This window comes from Mchenga conophoros, linkage group LG16 (genome assembly GCF_057382185.1).
Source record: "Mchenga conophoros isolate Kocher_MC1m ecotype Shallow Benthic linkage group LG16, M_conophoros_male_GT1.1, whole genome shotgun sequence".
In the NCBI taxonomy this organism is placed as follows: domain Eukaryota; kingdom Metazoa; phylum Chordata; class Actinopteri; order Cichliformes; family Cichlidae; genus Mchenga; species Mchenga conophoros.
In genome coordinates this window covers 6,466,120-6,483,262 of record NC_140541.1, presented here as the reverse complement: position 1 = coordinate 6,483,262, position 17,143 = coordinate 6,466,120, and the positions used below count along the sequence as shown (strand labels likewise).

The following is a 17,143-nucleotide window of genomic DNA, read 5'->3' as shown; positions in this document are numbered from 1 at the left end:
TCTGGGCCTGCGGTTCAGTTCACTCTGGCACAGCTGGCTGCTGGCAGAGTCCGTGTGCACGCCACTGCACCCCCCTCTGGCTTCTGCTCCGTGGCTGGTGGGTGACCCCTCATCTGGGGCTCTCCTCAGCTTTTCCCAGGAGGGTAGCACGGATGCCCCGATGGTCCTCCTTGGGCTCTCGCACTCTGGGCCCTCTGAATGTCTGAGGCCTGGATCTCCTCCATGCCTGCTTCATGCCCTGTAGGATGGGTCTATGGCTCCCTACACCCTCTAGCAGATCGTTACATGGAGAAACCTTTTTAATACAAGCGCGCTGATCCACACAGGTGTGCATGCAGGTGTTCACAGACACAAACTACACCTTTCTTGGTTGCTACCTCAAAGCACATTGTGCACTGTTGGTCCTGCGTGCTGCACAATATCAGTCAATATTTAGTATTTACTGTTCTTTTTGTTACTTAGATTAATGCGATGGTGCTGTGTTTATTATGTTGTTCTCTTTTTTTGCTTGTTTTCTCTTTTTTCCTTCTTTTTTTTCTCTCAACAGGTGTTCCAGGAGATTTTTCTCTTTTTAAGTGCCCTTTCTCACTGTCACTCTTCACCTCTGTTTTTCTTTCCCTTCATCTTTCCTTCTCCCTTTGCTATCCCCGGCCATGTCTGTCCCATCTGTAACAACTGAAAATGAAATAAAATAAAATAAATAATAACAACAAAGGTTGATCAAATGGACCAATACAGCAAGGCCGTGATGATCCATTTGGCAAAGTAAATCCATTGGGTATCTTTGTTGGCTTTCAGACATCAATTCTGACGGCTAAAAAACCAAACAGGACAGGCAAAAAAAAAAAAAAGAGAAGTAAAATGAGCAGTGTTGTGTGTGTGTGGTGTGCGTGTGTGCAGCATTTTAGGTTTTTGTCTGTCTGTCTAACCTATACTACTGTACATTATTTCTTTTTAAAAACATTAAAAGTTCTTAACAAAACTATGGAAAAAAAGTTTCACTTCTGTTGTTTGACTTTTGACTTCTACCGTTTATACACAGTTTAAGAAAAGATCCAGTTTCAGTGGTGGCATAGCCACATAAACCACATATGAAATGTGTGACTTCCTCAGAGCTAAACAATGATTAGACTAAAATTGATGATACTTTCGCATTTCATGAGACCTGGCTGCAGAGCTCACTTCTCAGAAATAATCTACATTCTTCCATGCAATGGACGAAATATGTGAATCTTGAATGTTTCAAACCAGCACCTTCAACAAATCACACAGGTAGGAAATAAGTGACCTGACACCCATAATGTGTCAGGTCAGAAAAATATTATTATACACTGTTTTAAACCTTTTTTTTTAAATTTTGTTAAATATATGCATATTTTGCTTTGTAACAGATTTTAACCTGAATTTCATAGTATTCCAGGGCAAGAGATTGGCTTTCACTATCTGCTTATTGTTTTGCTTTTGTAATCCAACTTGCTGTATTTGCTCAATCCAACATGAGAGTAGAATGAATTCTTAATTTCTGTGAAAGACAATTTCTTGTTGAAAAATATTATATATGCTTAATTTGTTACATTATTGTGAAATATAACTAAAGGCCATTCAGAAATTGTCACTCTTTTGCAATGTGAAGTATTTTATTACTGTGTGCTCAAATATGGGATTAAATATTAATTTTTAATATTTTAACTAGCCAGCAGTTAGACATTTTTTTAAATGTCTCTGTTCCAAATTAGAGGTCCTTATTTATTTTGATGGCCTGGGTTCGAGTATGACCTGCTGCCCTTTTTTAAAAATAAGATGGTCACAGGCAGAGACGCCACTGCTGTCATGACACAAAAACTCTTCGCAATTCAAGTCTCTACCTGAAGTCAAGTTTTAGCACTCTCAGGCCTAAAACTGTACGAGATCAACAGGACCCTAAGAGCCTTCATCAGGAACTCATTGTGTTTGTGTGTGTTTGTTTGTGTGTGTATAAGGTCTTTGTCTGTAACCTATACTTGACTATTTTCCTTCTCTTGAAATGTTATTTTAAAAGTTATTAATAAAACTATTAAAAGAAGTTTGAATTCTGTAGCCTTTCACACAACTAAAGTTTATACAAAGCTTGAGAACAGGTCCAGTTTCAGTGGTGGCTGAGCTGCATAAACCACATATGAACTACATATGAAATGGGTGACTCCCTCAGAACTAAAAAGAATAGACTGAAACCAGTAATACTTTAACACTTCAGACAACCTGTGCTGCAGAGCTGAGCTCTTAGTGTTATGTGAAGGCTGTGTGCACGCAGGGGTAGGGATGGGTATCGAAAACCGGTTCTTGTTGAGAACCGGTTCCCACTGTTTCAATTCCTTGGAATCGTTTGCCACTTTTAAAAACGATTCCCTTATCGATTCCAGTCGCCCCGAATGACGTCATCACGTTGAGTAGCGTCTTTTACCCAGTAGGAAACACGGCGCCTGAGCGGCACAAACGCTCAAAAGTTTGGTTACACTTTATGAGAAAGGATGACAACAGGGCAACGTGCAATACTTGCAAAGTAGAGATTTCATCAAAGGGAGGAAACACTACGAATATGCAAAAGCATTTGCTCAAAAAACACGCGATTGCGTTCAACGAATGTCGTGTTTTTGATCCGCTCCGGACTAGTGAAGCTCAACCCAGCAGCAGCGGTAGCGTTTCCACGTCCTCTCCCGTTAATACTGCAGGTAACTAATCAATTAGCATTGCATATTATGTTAGCGCGATTTACCTTATTACAAAACCTGCTATTACTGTGCGTTGCATTTAGATAACCATGATGAGAGAGACAGAGTCTGGCTGGCTCAGATGCTGGCAGTTCTCGCTGCAGTCTACCGGTAGCGTCTCCTTTCAGGCCAGGATAGACGAATGTCACCGAGCAGTGTCTAAGTTTGTGGTCAAAGGCTTGCACCCATTTGCCACAGCAGATGCCCCGATTTCACTTTGGTAAGTGAATGTGTTTAATTGTAGGCAGGACATTACTGGATATTCTTGTGTAATTGCTACAGAATAATTTATGTTAAACTTTGTTATTGCTACAGGAGAATATTTATTTTATTATTTTACATATACATTTTTTTTCCTGGGGACCCTGTGACACCCCATTGAAGAGCCGTAGGCTGTGGCTCTCTTAAGATCTCACTGGTAAAAATTGAAAATCTGGAGTCGAAACTAAATAAAAATAACAACTAATGGAAATGGCGAAAAGTTTAAAACCCTGGTGCAGAGATTGGCAAATCTGACCAGGAAACGTTATAAAATGGATTGTCAGGATAGTCAGCGTTAAAGCCACTTTTGACAGTCCATACTAGGATGGCATTGGACATCTTCGGGGCAGAAAAGGGTTGGTGTGACCAAGGTGTGGTTTGGCTTGTTGTATGTACATTTCAAAATGTTACAGCTCTGGATGGACCAGTTACCAGATATGATGTCACTAACCTTCTCTTTTAAGTGTCTAGCTCCAATGAATTGACACATGGGAGTGTGTCAAAAAGGGGGAGTTGAGTCCGAACATCAAACAATGGTGTTATGAACATTTTATGACTTTATTTGTGTGTTTAATAATTTAGCTATGGTAAAACTTAAGCTTATAATGTGGTAGACTTAGAAATGGTTCATTAATTTTTGATTTCTTTTACACACACATAGATTATGATTAGAATAGGTCCTGAACATAATATTTTAAACCAAATTTGAATCATTAGAAGAACAATGGATAACAATATTAGATTATCAAGGCTAGGGAGAGAGGTGTTTTGGTTTTCTGTCTCTTGCAGAGAAAAGAACAGACACCAGACGGGGACCCGGAGATGTGAGGACCCTTCACAGTAGGGACAGATGTAGGGACTGCCGAGACAGCAACTGGGGTCAAGTGTCATGACGTTTGGGCTCCTGGAGAAGATGGATCCCACAAACACAGCAATAACCATGAAGGGGTTGGCGAAAACCAGGAACACCAGACCAACGAGGTTCGAGAGGCTCTTGGCAAAAAGGGGGACACGCCGGTGACCCCAAAACACACAGATCCTTGTTTGAAATCGGGGCAGAATAATCCCCAGAACTGTGCAATGACTAAAGGGTAGTCTAACCCCGGAGGTCGAAGAAAGAAGCTGAGAATCACCCAACTGGAAGACACTGGTAGCTGCAGCAATAAAAATAAAGGTTAAAAGCTCCTTAGACAGAGGTTCTAGTCTAAGTACATTTGAAAGGTATAAGGGGGCATTAAAATGGGAGTGGAAAACTGGAGCACCAAAATAAAGCTGTGGGAAAATTGGGAGTGATGGGAGTGTCATCTGTAACTGCTGTTATGGTTGTAAATCTAACTTTGCTTGCATCTGAACTGCGTGAACACAGAGGTCATCCCACATATGGTCCACCCGTTAAAGGGGGACAGAGGGCCTCAGGATCAAGAAAACCTGGACCTTGCGACCCTGGAGTGCATGTTGTAAGTGATCTCTTTCAGAGATCAAAAGGGGGAATTATTAAATTATTCTGTTATTTTATGTTATCTTATATATGTAATCAAAGTAGTTGAATTAGAATACTGCTGTAGATCACATTATACCCTTTAATATAGAGTGTGTGAGCTGTATGTAGTTTAGTTCTCATTATACTTTTGAGTTAACAGAACATAGTCACATATTAGTTCATTAGATAAATGTGCATCACTCTGTATCCTTGATCTGCTGGGAATGTGTTACACTGTTTTCTTGACATGCTTAATTGTTGAATCATGAAGAGAAGGTTGTAAGCAGGAGACTCTGTGTCTAAAGACAGGGGAGATAGATAGACCACATTCCACACCCCCACCTTACAGAAAGCAGAGAAACAACTGCCGAGGTCATAACTTAGGCGCTGTAACAGAGAAAAAATGTGATGTTTTGGCTTTTACGACTAGCTGGGGGCCACTAGAGACTATAAAAAGCTGAGCAACCCGTCACCATTTAGAGACATGTGCCTGACCCTCTGGTAGCATCTCTCCCGTCCGGACGTTGTAATGCTCTTATTGTTGAATTGTATGGAAATAAATGATTGTTGATTGAGCATTGATACACCGAGTATTGTCCTTCCTTCAGCCCAAAGATTCAAAGAACTGCGTGTTTTCAACAAAGGCCATGTTACTCCTAAATTTCTATCTTGTTCAAAGAGAAGATATAAAACACAGTTCTAAGCTAATCGACTTTAGTGTTCTCCTTTAAAAAAAAAAAAAAAGAATCGATAAGAGAATCGAATCGTTAAACAGAATCGAAAATGGAATCGGAATCGTTAAAATCTTATCAATACCCATCCCTACGCAGGGGTGGTGATATGAAGGACCCAAAATGCAGACTCACGGAAATCAAAGGTGAATTTAAATACAGCTTTAATGCTGAACTCCAAAAAAGTAACAAAACTGAGACTCCAAGGTAAACTTTACACAGACAGAACACACAGCAAAATAAACAGTAGATCGCGACACTGACAAACTGAAACACAGGGCTTAAATACACAGAGGGAGCAATCAGGGAATGGGCAACAGGAGGGAGACACAGCTGGGGCAAATCAGGCCTAACGAGACAAAGGAGAAGCAAAACCAAACACATTAACATGAGACATGGACTTTCAAAGTAAAACAGGAAACCCAAAACACAGACTGAACAAAAGACACAGACTCACATGCAAGCACTACTACAGAGGGAACAGAGACGTGGGACCAGGACAGACACAGACACTGACTGGATGTGGGGATACAGCAGACAGGGGAGACAGCAACTAAGGAACACAGACAGAAAACCAGAACACTAAAACTCTAACCAACCCCACCCAGAGAACCTAAACTAAGAATGATCCTAAAACCCATAAAGCAAAGCTAGAATATAATGAAATAACAAAATCAAAGAACCAAAAACACAAAACACTGGGTCAACGACCCAGGGACCCTAACAGTTAGAAATAATCCATCCATCCTTGCATGCAATGTACTAAATATACATCAAGGTCAAATGTTTTAAGCAACAAATCAACACAGGAAAGGAAGAAGTAACACACATAGGAAAATAGGTATTTTAACGTCTGTTATTACTGTGTACATTTTATTGGATTCCCTGTTTTCCTTTCTTTGTTTTTTCAGGTCCAAGGAGCTCTAAGAGAAGTTTTTATCTGGGCGTTATTCTCTCTCTGAGCTTGCTGAGTGTTTTCCTTCTGGCTGGACTGATCACTCTCGGTTTCTTCTGTGAGTTGCATGTTTTTCATCAATACTTGCTCCACTGACCAGCAGCCACCATCAGCCACAGTAAAAAGGCAAATATTCAATTCAGTTCAATACAATTCAATTCAGTTGTCACTTCTACTAAAAGTTGACAAACAAGAGTAACTACACCAAGATGATGAGAGCATAGCAACAGTGGCTCCTTATTCTCATACACTAGCATAAAACTGATGTACATATTTAACATGTTGTTAGAGTTGATTCTTTTGAGATTGTCATTTGTGCAAAGTCACATGACCATTGCTTTCTATGTGTCCTAATATGGTTGTCATTGTGCAGAAGGAGCTAGATGATTAGAAGATTTATTTTCAGCTTTGGTAATTTTTTATGGCAAGCATAGCCAGCTACAAGTTCCTGTTTTAGCAGGACTTCTGCTTTTTACAGTTTTTTGTACATGTTGGCACACACACACACACACACGCACGCACGCAGACACACACACACACACGCGCGACCGTGGTTCAGGGGGATTGGGAAGCTCATCTGTAATCGGAAGGTTGCCGGTTCGATCCCCAGCTCTCTCTGTCCTGGTTGTTGTGTCCTTGGGCAAGACACTTTACCCTACCGCCTACTGGTGTTGGCCAGAGGGGCGATATGGCAGCCTCGCTTCTGTCATTCTGCCCCAGGGCAGCTGTGGCTACACCTGTAGCTGCCTCCACCAGTGTGTGAATGTGAGAGTGAATGAATAGTGGTATTGTAAAGCGCTTTGATGAGATGAGATAGCCTTTATTTGTCAGTTGCAGTTGGCCACAATCGAGATGACAGACCTTGCTGACCGTACATACAATACACAAACATCACATTGGGGAGACAGGTCAGGTTAGGTAGCAAGGGAAAAAAACATTGAAATGTGTAACACAGAAGGATAATCCAGGAATGCACAGATATCAATACACCATAACACAATAAAACACAGACAAGCAACATGGGAGAGTATTCCAGTGTGTACAGCTGATCTGGGTCCGCTGCAATCTTCGATTGTACCTCCAGCTGATCCGGTGTCCACATCGGATGTGAGGTAAGCATGGGAGGAGGCGTTGGATTCGGCGGAGGGAGGATGATAGTGAGGGCGTATTAGTATCAGTGTACATGTTTCGTGCATGTGCATGTTTGTGTGTGTATCCCGTGTTCAGCTGAGAGAAAGTGTCACCACGCCTGGTTAAGCGAAGGTCAACAGTCTCCAATGGACCCAGGTGGCCTTGAAGGAGGTACAAAGAGTTCTGACAACAATCCTGTTATCATGGGAAGAATTTGTTGTTGCAGTCAACTTCGACCTTGGCAGGCCTTCAGCTGGCGCCAGTGGGATAGCCGCACGAGTGAAGATGGTGAATTTTTATGTTTAGTGTGAACAACTGCATCCAACTTTTACAGTTTGTCTAATGTCCATCACTGGTCACCAGTGTTGGTCAAGTTACTTGAAAAAAGTAATCTTCCCCAAAAAAGTAATCCCGTTACTTTACTGATTACTTATTTTCAAAAGTAATTAATTACTTAATTACTTAGTTACTTTTTAAAAAACACGATTTACAACCTGAATAGGTGATAAAGTGATAGAGCTTTCAGCCCAATTCTACTTTTTCTGCATAAATCATCATACAAAATGTAATCAAATGGAAAAGTCTCTTTTTTTTACTTGTTTTATCAGTTTTAATCTTTTAACTTTATGCATCAAGCAAAAATGTAATTATATGCAACATTCTCTGACTTGAATAAATTAGTATAACATTTAAACCTATTTTCTGCCCATTCCAGCACATAAAATAAAATATTTTTTTTGTTTACACTCACTCTTTCAAATAGATGCAAGTAAAACACAGCAGAAAATAAATAAAGTCAAAGACTCAGCGGTCCTGTTGCTCTATTTTCACCTGTAAAGCAGGACTACGGTAGGCGGAGGTTTACCCTGGTGCAGGTGTGCTGCGGTCAGTTGAAGAATCCGCGAGTTTCTCTGTGAGTTTCCCATTATGTCGTTGCGCACTCGGTGCTTGCTTGGAAGTTTAGGGGTTTTTTTCGCTGTAAAAAGAAGTTTTCTTCCCACGCACAACGGACGCTAATGTTTTTGTCACTTTTTATGGAATCAAACTCAAAGTAAGGTCAGTACTTCCCACAATCGATATGTGATCCATTGTTGATCTGCACACAGCTGTTGTCACTAACGGCGCACTGGCTTACATCACTGTCATGAGACATTCTCGCAAAAAAATCACGGTTTTAGTAACGCAATTCAAAGTATTATTTACAAAAATGCAACAGAAATATCTACACGTGGAAAGCTGATACTCCCACAGCGTTCCTACGGGAAAGTAACAGTAATCTAATTACCGATTTTGCAATAGCAATCCCTTACTTTACTCGTTACTTGAAAAAAGTAATCAGATTACAGTAACGCGTTACTTGTAACGCGTTACTGCCCATCTCTGCTGGTCACCAATTATCTCAATTCCCGTTGTTCTTCTACAATATGTTATCCATATTGCAGAGCCATGAGCTTCTCCAAGATCCTATCCATATTGCGTTCAAAACACAGTCTGAGTACTCACAGCCCTGCCAATCGTCTATCATGTCGGCCAGCCTTATGGGATTTTGTTCTTGTTCTTCGATAAGCCAGGTCCAAGCCAGCTCCAATCAGCCTGAACTCTGTTATTGTGGTTCCAAATTGGTACATGTCGTTCAATGTCCTCCGTCGAGGGTGTTACCAGACACACAACGCAACCGACCATCGAGTATCCAGCAGCAAACGTCTCTGCAGGACAATCGGGTTCTCCCAAGCCTACAGTAGCGTTTTTTGATACAGGCGACACGGGCGGTTGCCCGGGGCGGCATCACGGGCATCGGCAAAAAAAATAAAAAATTGCTCGTACTCATGCTGCCCCAACATCAGCCAGCGCATATTGGGAATGGCATAGGCACCGATCGGTTTTCTATCGCCCATTTACTGGGAGTAAGGGCGCCCTCCGTTTGCGAGGTGCGCCTGCTGCTTGCGGGACAGGGAGGAGAGGGCGGGGCGGCGGGGGATTCTCTGACCAGCTGGAGCAGCATCTAATAACCAACTCGCAAAATAAAACAAAATAAAAAACAAAACAACAAACACAAAAACACTAGACATCATGATACAGACTTATAATTTGCACCGATGTTTTTTAGAAATTCTATACGCGAAAAGTGAGCGCGAGAGCCCTCGGTGAGCCTGCTCGCTGCTGAAGTCAAAGTAAACTTTATTGTCATCTACGCTACAGTCCAGTATATAGAGAGACGAGACGACGAGGCTCCAGTTACAGCAGTGCAAGTAAACAAGCAATATATATAAGAAGAGTAAGAAAATAAATATACAGATTAGAACTCGGGGTAAAGCGATCAATAACAATTTAAAATTTATAATTTACACTTTGATGATTTAAAGTCTCACACATACAGGGGAGGGGCCGGCTGCTTCCAAATAGAGCACATTTCATTCATAATGTTGTAAATCCAAGCCCATTATGTATTCATGATTTGAATCCTGGGTTGTGTGAAATCCCAGAAATGCACCTTAGACAAAGTGAGTCTGTGAACTAAGGTGTAGGTCTGTTAGGTTATGTTGTGGTGATCCTCGAGTTGGGGGATTTGTGTTCATACTGGAATGCAAAATTAAAACCAGGCGCCAAACAGGCTAGGACCGCCACTGGCGCTATATAAATGCAATCCATTATTGTTGTCAATAAAAAGATGCAAAGAGGGAAGTCAGGTTTGTGCTCTACTGGACACTGCCCTTGCTGGCAAGTAAAACCGATTGAGCTCTGAGTTATCATATTATATTACATAAAGCGCCTTGAGGCAACTTTTGTTGTGATTTGGTGGTTTATAAATAAAATTGAATTGAATTGAACTGAATTGAGTGTCTTGCTTGGTTCACAGTAACAGTTCTCTAAGACAGCGAGGTCTGTGAGTTTAGACCTTACACATGTTTCATTACCAACTGGCAAATTTTAAATATATTTTTAAAATAAAATGAATCTAAATCTCAAAATGAAACTTAAATTTTTGTGTGTCAAAAAAATGAATGTTATTTCTCTTCATTTCAGACCAAAACTGCGTATATGATTCCGCTAAACAGCTGTCGGAAATGAATAACCAACTTTCCTCCATGGGTGAGGAGAGAGACTTTCTGAATGCAAATCTCTCTACTGTGAGTAACAATCTTTCTTCGATTACTGTGGAGAGACACCTTCTGAATACGAAACTCTCAGCTATGAGTAGTCAACTTTCTTCGATGATCAAGGAGAGAGACCTGCTGACTGAAAAGACCAAAGAGCTGAAAAGGCTGCTCTGTTTGTCCAATCAGAGTGAGTCCTTGTGTGAGCTGTTGCGTGTTTTACTCAGAAATTCAATAATTCAGTTTTAAAAAAACGTTATCATAGGAATAATGATTTATGTTTTCAGTATTCTTTAATCTTTGCTATTCAATATAAAGCTGCATTGTAGAAGTGCTCATCACAAATTCACATTTACAAGAAAAATCCGATTGATACAATAAGGATAAAATATATTCCTTCCACAAACACATGAAGATGTTAGATCCAGTTATCCTATAGTTTCTGATTCTAGCTAGCTCTAGCAGGCCTACATTAGGATAACAATCCCGCTGTCCTCTGCACTGAAAAAAAGGGATTGGCCAACTCTTGGATTTACGTAAGCATCTTGCGTGTATTTAACATAAGTGCCTCATGCTTTAAAGTTAAGTGTAACTATATAGTGTAGAACAGGGGTGCCCAATCCCGGTCCTCGAGAGCTACCGTCCTGCAGCTTTTAGATGCATCCCTACTCCAACACAGCTGAATCAAATGAATGGCTTGTTATCAGGCCTTTGCCAAACACGATGGCATGCTGAAGAGGTAATCAAACCATTTGATTCAGCTGTGTTGGAGTAGGGATGCATCTAAAAGCTGCAGGACGGTAGCTCTCGAGGACCGGGATTGGGCACCCCTGGTGTAGAAACTACATGATATGCAGAGAGGCTAGATTAAATTGTTCATATCATGTTCGAGTGAAGTAAGTCAATAACTTTCAGTCCCGTATGCTTTGGATCGTGGTTTCAGGAAGGCATCCATCTCAGTCAAATCGAGTTGCCTCCACTACTTTTTTTGGTATACTGAAAAAAGTAAATTGGGTGTTTGTTACCTTAAAAAAGTCTAACTTGTAATTTAAACACAATCATTTCATGCTTCTATGAACGTAATTAAATCATGAAGGATCTGTACGAAATTCAACAACTTAATTTGTCCTTGTTGAGATGACATGATACAATCTAGTAAGAGTGGTTAGTTGCTAAACTCATGAAATTCACAAGATTGCACGAGATATCAAACTGTAGGAAAATCACAAAACGTACAAAAAAATTCTGCATCAAGCCTTGAAATCATAGCTTTCCTACTTTTGTTAAGGCTGGATTGGTGGCATGGTGGTTGGTGCTGTTGCTTCACAGTAAGAAGATCTGGGGTTCAAATCCACAATCTGGCTAGTTTGCACTGGGTTCTCTCTGGGTATTCTGGTTTCTTCCCACAGTTAAAAGTCGTGCAGTTGTGTGCAACCAATGTCCACTATTGAATCAAGTAAATCCAACATGGCCTTTTTTCAGTGTGATGATGCAACTAACTAACAACCCTGATAATTAAGTACAGTTAAAAGCTACACTCATTAACGGCAGCTCTCCTCTGTCAGGTCCTTTGTCTTGATAAAATGGCTATTTTATTACTTAGGTGGCCAGGAAAATGGGCCCCAGGAATTTGTTAATGTAAAATTTTTGTTTTTGTAATTTCTTCCAGATAAAACATGCCCTGCAGGATGGAGCAGATTCAGTTGTAGCTGCTATCTCCTCTCTGAAAGGTCTGCTTCCTGGGATGCAGCCAGAAAGGACTGCAGAGACAGAGGAGCAGATCTGGTGGTTATTGACAGCCCAGAGGATCAGGTACAGTGTTTATGTATGTGTGTGTTATTGTGTTTGTAAATGAATATGGAAATTTAAACTCATAATTTTGTATGTAAATGACTCTTCCCATGCTGAACAAAAATATGAAAAAAATGAAGCTAAGAATTGGATTAAAACCTCAAAGGACTGTTAGAATCGTAAAGTTTCCAGATGACATGACATCAGACTCATCAAGGATGGTGATGAGCCTGCATGCAGATATGTGGTTAAATACATGCAAGCGTGTTCAACCACATGCCTGTATGCATAGGTTGTTCTTACTGTGCTGCAGTCAGAAAAAATATGCACAAAGCTGTAAAGAAGACAGTGGACTTCAAGAGGAGCCCTTCCCCATTATTTCCCTCACCTTACTCAACAGCACTAGCTGTGTCCAAATTCAGAGGCTGCATCCCTCTGAGGCTGCATTTGTAGGCAGCGACGAAGGCTGTCTAAATTCGTAGACTCCTCCAAATGCGTCCTTCATATCCCCAGATTTGAAGGATTGGTCGGGTGCATCCTTCGTGGCCCAACCTATCCCACAATTCATAGTGCAGCCCAGCCAATTCCACTTTCCAACAATGACGGCAGCTACTTAGTTTTAATATTACTCTCATTGTTAGGTCTGCACTCGCAGGCCCCCGCTGGTTCAGAGACATATCCACGGTGAACAAAGCAAGACAGAGCTGGATCCATTTTAACTTGCAAGGGGAGCCCGGTCGGAATCTCAGAGCAGCAAGCTCTGCAACCGCACTCAGTTGACTCCAAAAAAACAGTGTCCCCTTGCCACCTTTTATTCAGTGACAAACAGTTACCCAAACACCCATTGTACAACCTTGTGGTGTGTCATGAAAGTTAAATGCACTGTGTGTGTGTGTTCCTTCTTTTTTTTTTGGACCCTACACCACCGGGCAGAACGTGTTCCCTCTAAGCCTGAAGGGAAAAAGAAGGAACACACACATGTAAAGGAAGCACTCAGAACGTGCGGCTATCCTAAATGGGCGTTCTTAAAGTCAGCAAAGAGGCACAGAAAAGAAGACCAGACACCAGCGAGGGAGGATAAGAAGGACAGACGCAACAACATTGTCATCCCCTATGTAGCTGGTGTATCAGAAAAACTCAGGAGAGTTTTCTCCAAGCATGACATCCCAGTGCATTTCAGACCCAGCAACACGCTCAGACAAAAACTGGTTCACCCGAAAGACAAAACTCCAAAACACAAACTTAACAATGTGATGTATGCTGTACAGTGCAGCGAGGAATGCCCAGACCTCTACATTGGAGAGACCAAACAGCCACTTCACAAGTGCATGGCACAACACAGAAGAGCCACCTCCACAGGACAAGACTCAGCTGTCCATCTGCATCTTAAGGATAAAGCACACTCTTTCGAGGATGCCAATGTTCACATTTTGGACAGAGAGATGGTTTGAAAGAGGAGTGAAAGAAGCATCTATGTCCACTGTGAGCGACCATCTTTGAACAGAGGCGGTGGTTTACGACACCAACTGTCTGCCATCTATAATCCAGTTTTGAGATCCCTCCCCAGGCCCCTTAACGCCCACTCACATCCTGGGCCATCTGACCTCAGGAATTCGCATGATAAGGTGGGGCCAGGTTTCACAATGAACACACCCGAAACTCTGGCTGATTGGGACCCACACACAGTTTCACACCTTGGCTCAGGCGATTAGAGGATCATCAGGGGGTCCTTTGGTCCCTCTGTGGGGGGATACTCCCACTAGGTTTAAATCTGGGACTCCCCACCATTTGACCTTAGAACTGAAGAAGCTTCTCGGATGAGAGTTGAAACGTCTTCAAGTAACTTAAAGAAGTCCAGACGCTTTTCTTTGCAAGCTCCTTTGACTAAAGGGCAGGAAGTAAACATTCCTTACCAAATAAGGAAACCCAGGACCTTACACGCAGTGTGCCTGCAGTTAAACACTATAGCAAATAGCATCCCTCACCATCCTAGATGTGTAGGGGAACATGCAGTTCAAGACAATGTTTACAAATTTAAGTACAACAATGACAACTTTTTATAAAACTCCTCCTAACACTCATTACTTTTTCTAGGTCATAAAATAAACTTTTAAGACTCCCGGCACATCGTTTTTAAACTCCCCGTGGTCTTTTGCTACTCAGGTTGAACAAGATATATAAGTCACTTAGATAACTTGAAAATGTTATTGTTTGGCTTCTTCAGTGTTTTATTTGTTCAATAGTTGACCTTAATTTTACAGAGAATGTGATGATTTCATGGATATTTAAAGTAAGCACTGAGAGAAATTTAGTAATTCCAACATATTAAAAGAACAATATTTGTCTCTTACATATAATACATTTATATATACAGTGTCAAAAGAACCTGTCTTTGAGGGAAGATTTAAGGTGACAGGAAATATAAATAAATGCAGCTTGAATCTTTACTGAAGCTCAGTATTTGAAACAGAGTTCATTCACTGCTGTGATAACTAATAATGATTGAAATAATAACTTTAATATTGGCCATATTATATTTACATTACCAAAGTAAGATGACTTTAGTCTCATGAACAACATTAGGTGATTGTTATTTACTAGAGCACATTTCATTTATAATGATGTAAATCCAAGCCCATTATGTATTCATGATCTGAATCCTGGGTTGTGTGAAATCCCAGAAATACACCTTAGACAAAGTGAATCTCTGAACTAAGGTGTCGGTCTATTAGGTTATGTTGTGGTGATCCTCGAGTTGGGGGATTTGTGTTCATACTGGAGTGCAAAATTAAAACCAGTGGAAGATGGACAAGAAAAATTCAAAGCCATCAGGTCCTCAGTTTAGAAAAAAGAGAAAAGAAGAGGAAGAGAAATGAGCAGATGTGTCACTGGATAATGGCAGGTCATCCTGAAACAATCAGAATCAGAATACTTTATTAATCCCTAAGGAAATAATGTGGATTACAGTTGCTCCAAAAAGAAATGGTAAAAATAGTAACAGTAACAGACTAAACTCCAAACAATACATTATGTTACAGATTTTAATATTAATTAGTCATTGTCAATTGTTGATTTGTCCTGTTCTATGACGAATTATGATGGCTGTTTGGTAGCTGTTTGCATACTATGTATACTCTCTCTCTCTCTTCATATGTGTGTGTGTGTGTGTGTGTGTGTTTCTCTGGTGAAATTCAGTATGGTTCCGACAACAGTTTTATGTTAATGTACAATCCTTAATATGTTTTATGTGTGTGTGTGTTCCTCAGAACAGAGGAACTGAAACACTGGAACATGACAAATACACAGCAAGTAGAAAGTACGACAGCAGCAAAGAAAAACACAGGGCGTATACACAGGGGAGTAATCAGGGAATGGGAAACAGGAGGGAGACACAGCTGGGAGAGATTAGGGCTAACGAGACATGAGGAGGTAAAACTGAATACACTGACATAGGACTGGGACTATCAAAATAAAATCGGAAACAAGAAACAAATCACAAAGACGCAAACTTGTCATTGAACTAAACCTACAATATTAATAAAAACAGCACAACTAAAGAATCGGAACATAAATCATAATATAGAAAAATACCAAAACACAAGAAACTGAAAATGCTGGGTCAAAAAGACCCAGAACTGTGACATTTATAAAAGTGGGATAAACTGCATAGACTAAAATTGTCATTTTAAACTATAATAAAATAGGTTTTTTTGTGTGTTAAACAGACTGCCGTCTCAAATATTGCCACAGCAGCAGCTTGGATTGGTTTGAATGATAAAGAACAGGAGGGAACATGGAAATGGGTAGATGGAACTCCACTGACTCTGATGTAAGTTTTCAGCTTGGTTCATTTTTTACTTAACTTTCCAAAAGATATTTGTTAAATCTATAGATCATGCAGCTGTATCCACAGTGGTTAGCTTACATGCCAGTGGGTTAAGCCAAACTGCAAGGCCAAAAGCTTAAAGATGTGTGATGTAAGATGACTTGTTTTGGCCACATTGGGGGAAAACAAGATACTCAAGACATGATATCCATGCAGGTTTGACTGTGTTTGACTAACTGTATACGTTGTGTAGGCTTCTTTAACAACCACCATGCCATGACTATCTAAAATATTCCAATCATAATTTACAGTGTGCTTATAAAAGCTGCTGATGGAAAAGTTAGCTTACTTAGGAGCTTTGACACACCCACAACAAATGTCAAAACGTTTTCTTACTAATAATAGTATAATGTCATCACAGACCTGCTGGGAACTGGGCAGAAGATCAACCTGATAATGGTGGCGGAAGTTCATATTGGGGTGAAGAGGACTGTGTTCATGTCAGAACTGATACGAAGAAGACTTGGAATGATCGCTCGTGTTCAACTTCTTATAAGTGGATCTGTGAAAAAAACCCGTAAAACCTCTGTGCAGTTTCTTAAAGATGATCTAATTATAATTGCTTTGCAGTTTTAGCTTTAAATTGTAACATGGTAGTTTGTTCTATCAGGATGAGGTAATTTTTTTATGTCCATGAAGACTGAGGAAAAGTATTATCAAATGCCTGGAAAGCAAAAAATATGAGTGCTTAAAGTGGTTATTATTATTTTAATGTTTAAGTCATAACTTAGGAAAAGAGAAGTGTGGTGGTCAGAGAATCTGATTACACTTACAGTGTGATGTCTGCCATATTGAAGCAACAGTTTCCAGAAGATAAACTCCTACTGCAGGTCATGTAAATGAGAACCATCAATGATTAACGTAACTTCAATACTATAGTTGAAGGGTTGTTTAGAATTTATGTAAGCAAAGCAAAATTCCATAAAATTCCAAAAATCCATAACTTATAGATGACCCAAAGTAAAAGTTAACTTGTGATAACTCTAAAAGATGGTAATACAACAACAGACTTAATAAAACAAACTGAGCTACTGTAAACCTTGAAGACACTTTGATCTATTAATAT

General features: G+C 40.3%; 1 protein-coding gene across 1 annotated transcript; it reads left to right on the top strand.

The window, feature by feature from the left end:
• The first annotated feature begins 3,333 nt into the window (after nt 1–3,333).
• On the top strand, nt 3,334–17,099 carry LOC146556165 (C-type lectin domain family 4 member E-like). Its single transcript, XM_085249656.1, has 6 exons — nt 3,334–3,379; nt 6,131–6,232; nt 10,330–10,590; nt 12,070–12,212; nt 15,917–16,020; nt 16,439–17,099. The coding sequence occupies exons 1-6, from the start codon at nt 3,334–3,336 to the stop codon at nt 16,596–16,598; spliced, it is 816 nt and encodes a 271-aa protein (XP_085105782.1). The 3' UTR covers nt 16,599–17,099.
• The last annotated feature ends 44 nt before the right edge of the window (nt 17,100–17,143 follow it).

Excerpts from the sequence above, each read along its gene's own strand:
- LOC146556165 (XM_085249656.1), top strand. The coding sequence starts at position 3,334 with ATGGCATTGGACATCTTCGGGGCAGAAAAGGGTTGGTGTGACCAAG. Across the intron at positions 6,233-10,329 it reads GATCACTCTCGGTTTCTTCT|ACCAAAACTGCGTATATGAT; the intron begins GTGAGTTGCATG and ends TCTTCATTTCAG. Across the intron at positions 10,591-12,069 it reads GCTCTGTTTGTCCAATCAGA|ATAAAACATGCCCTGCAGGA; the intron begins GTGAGTCCTTGT and ends AATTTCTTCCAG.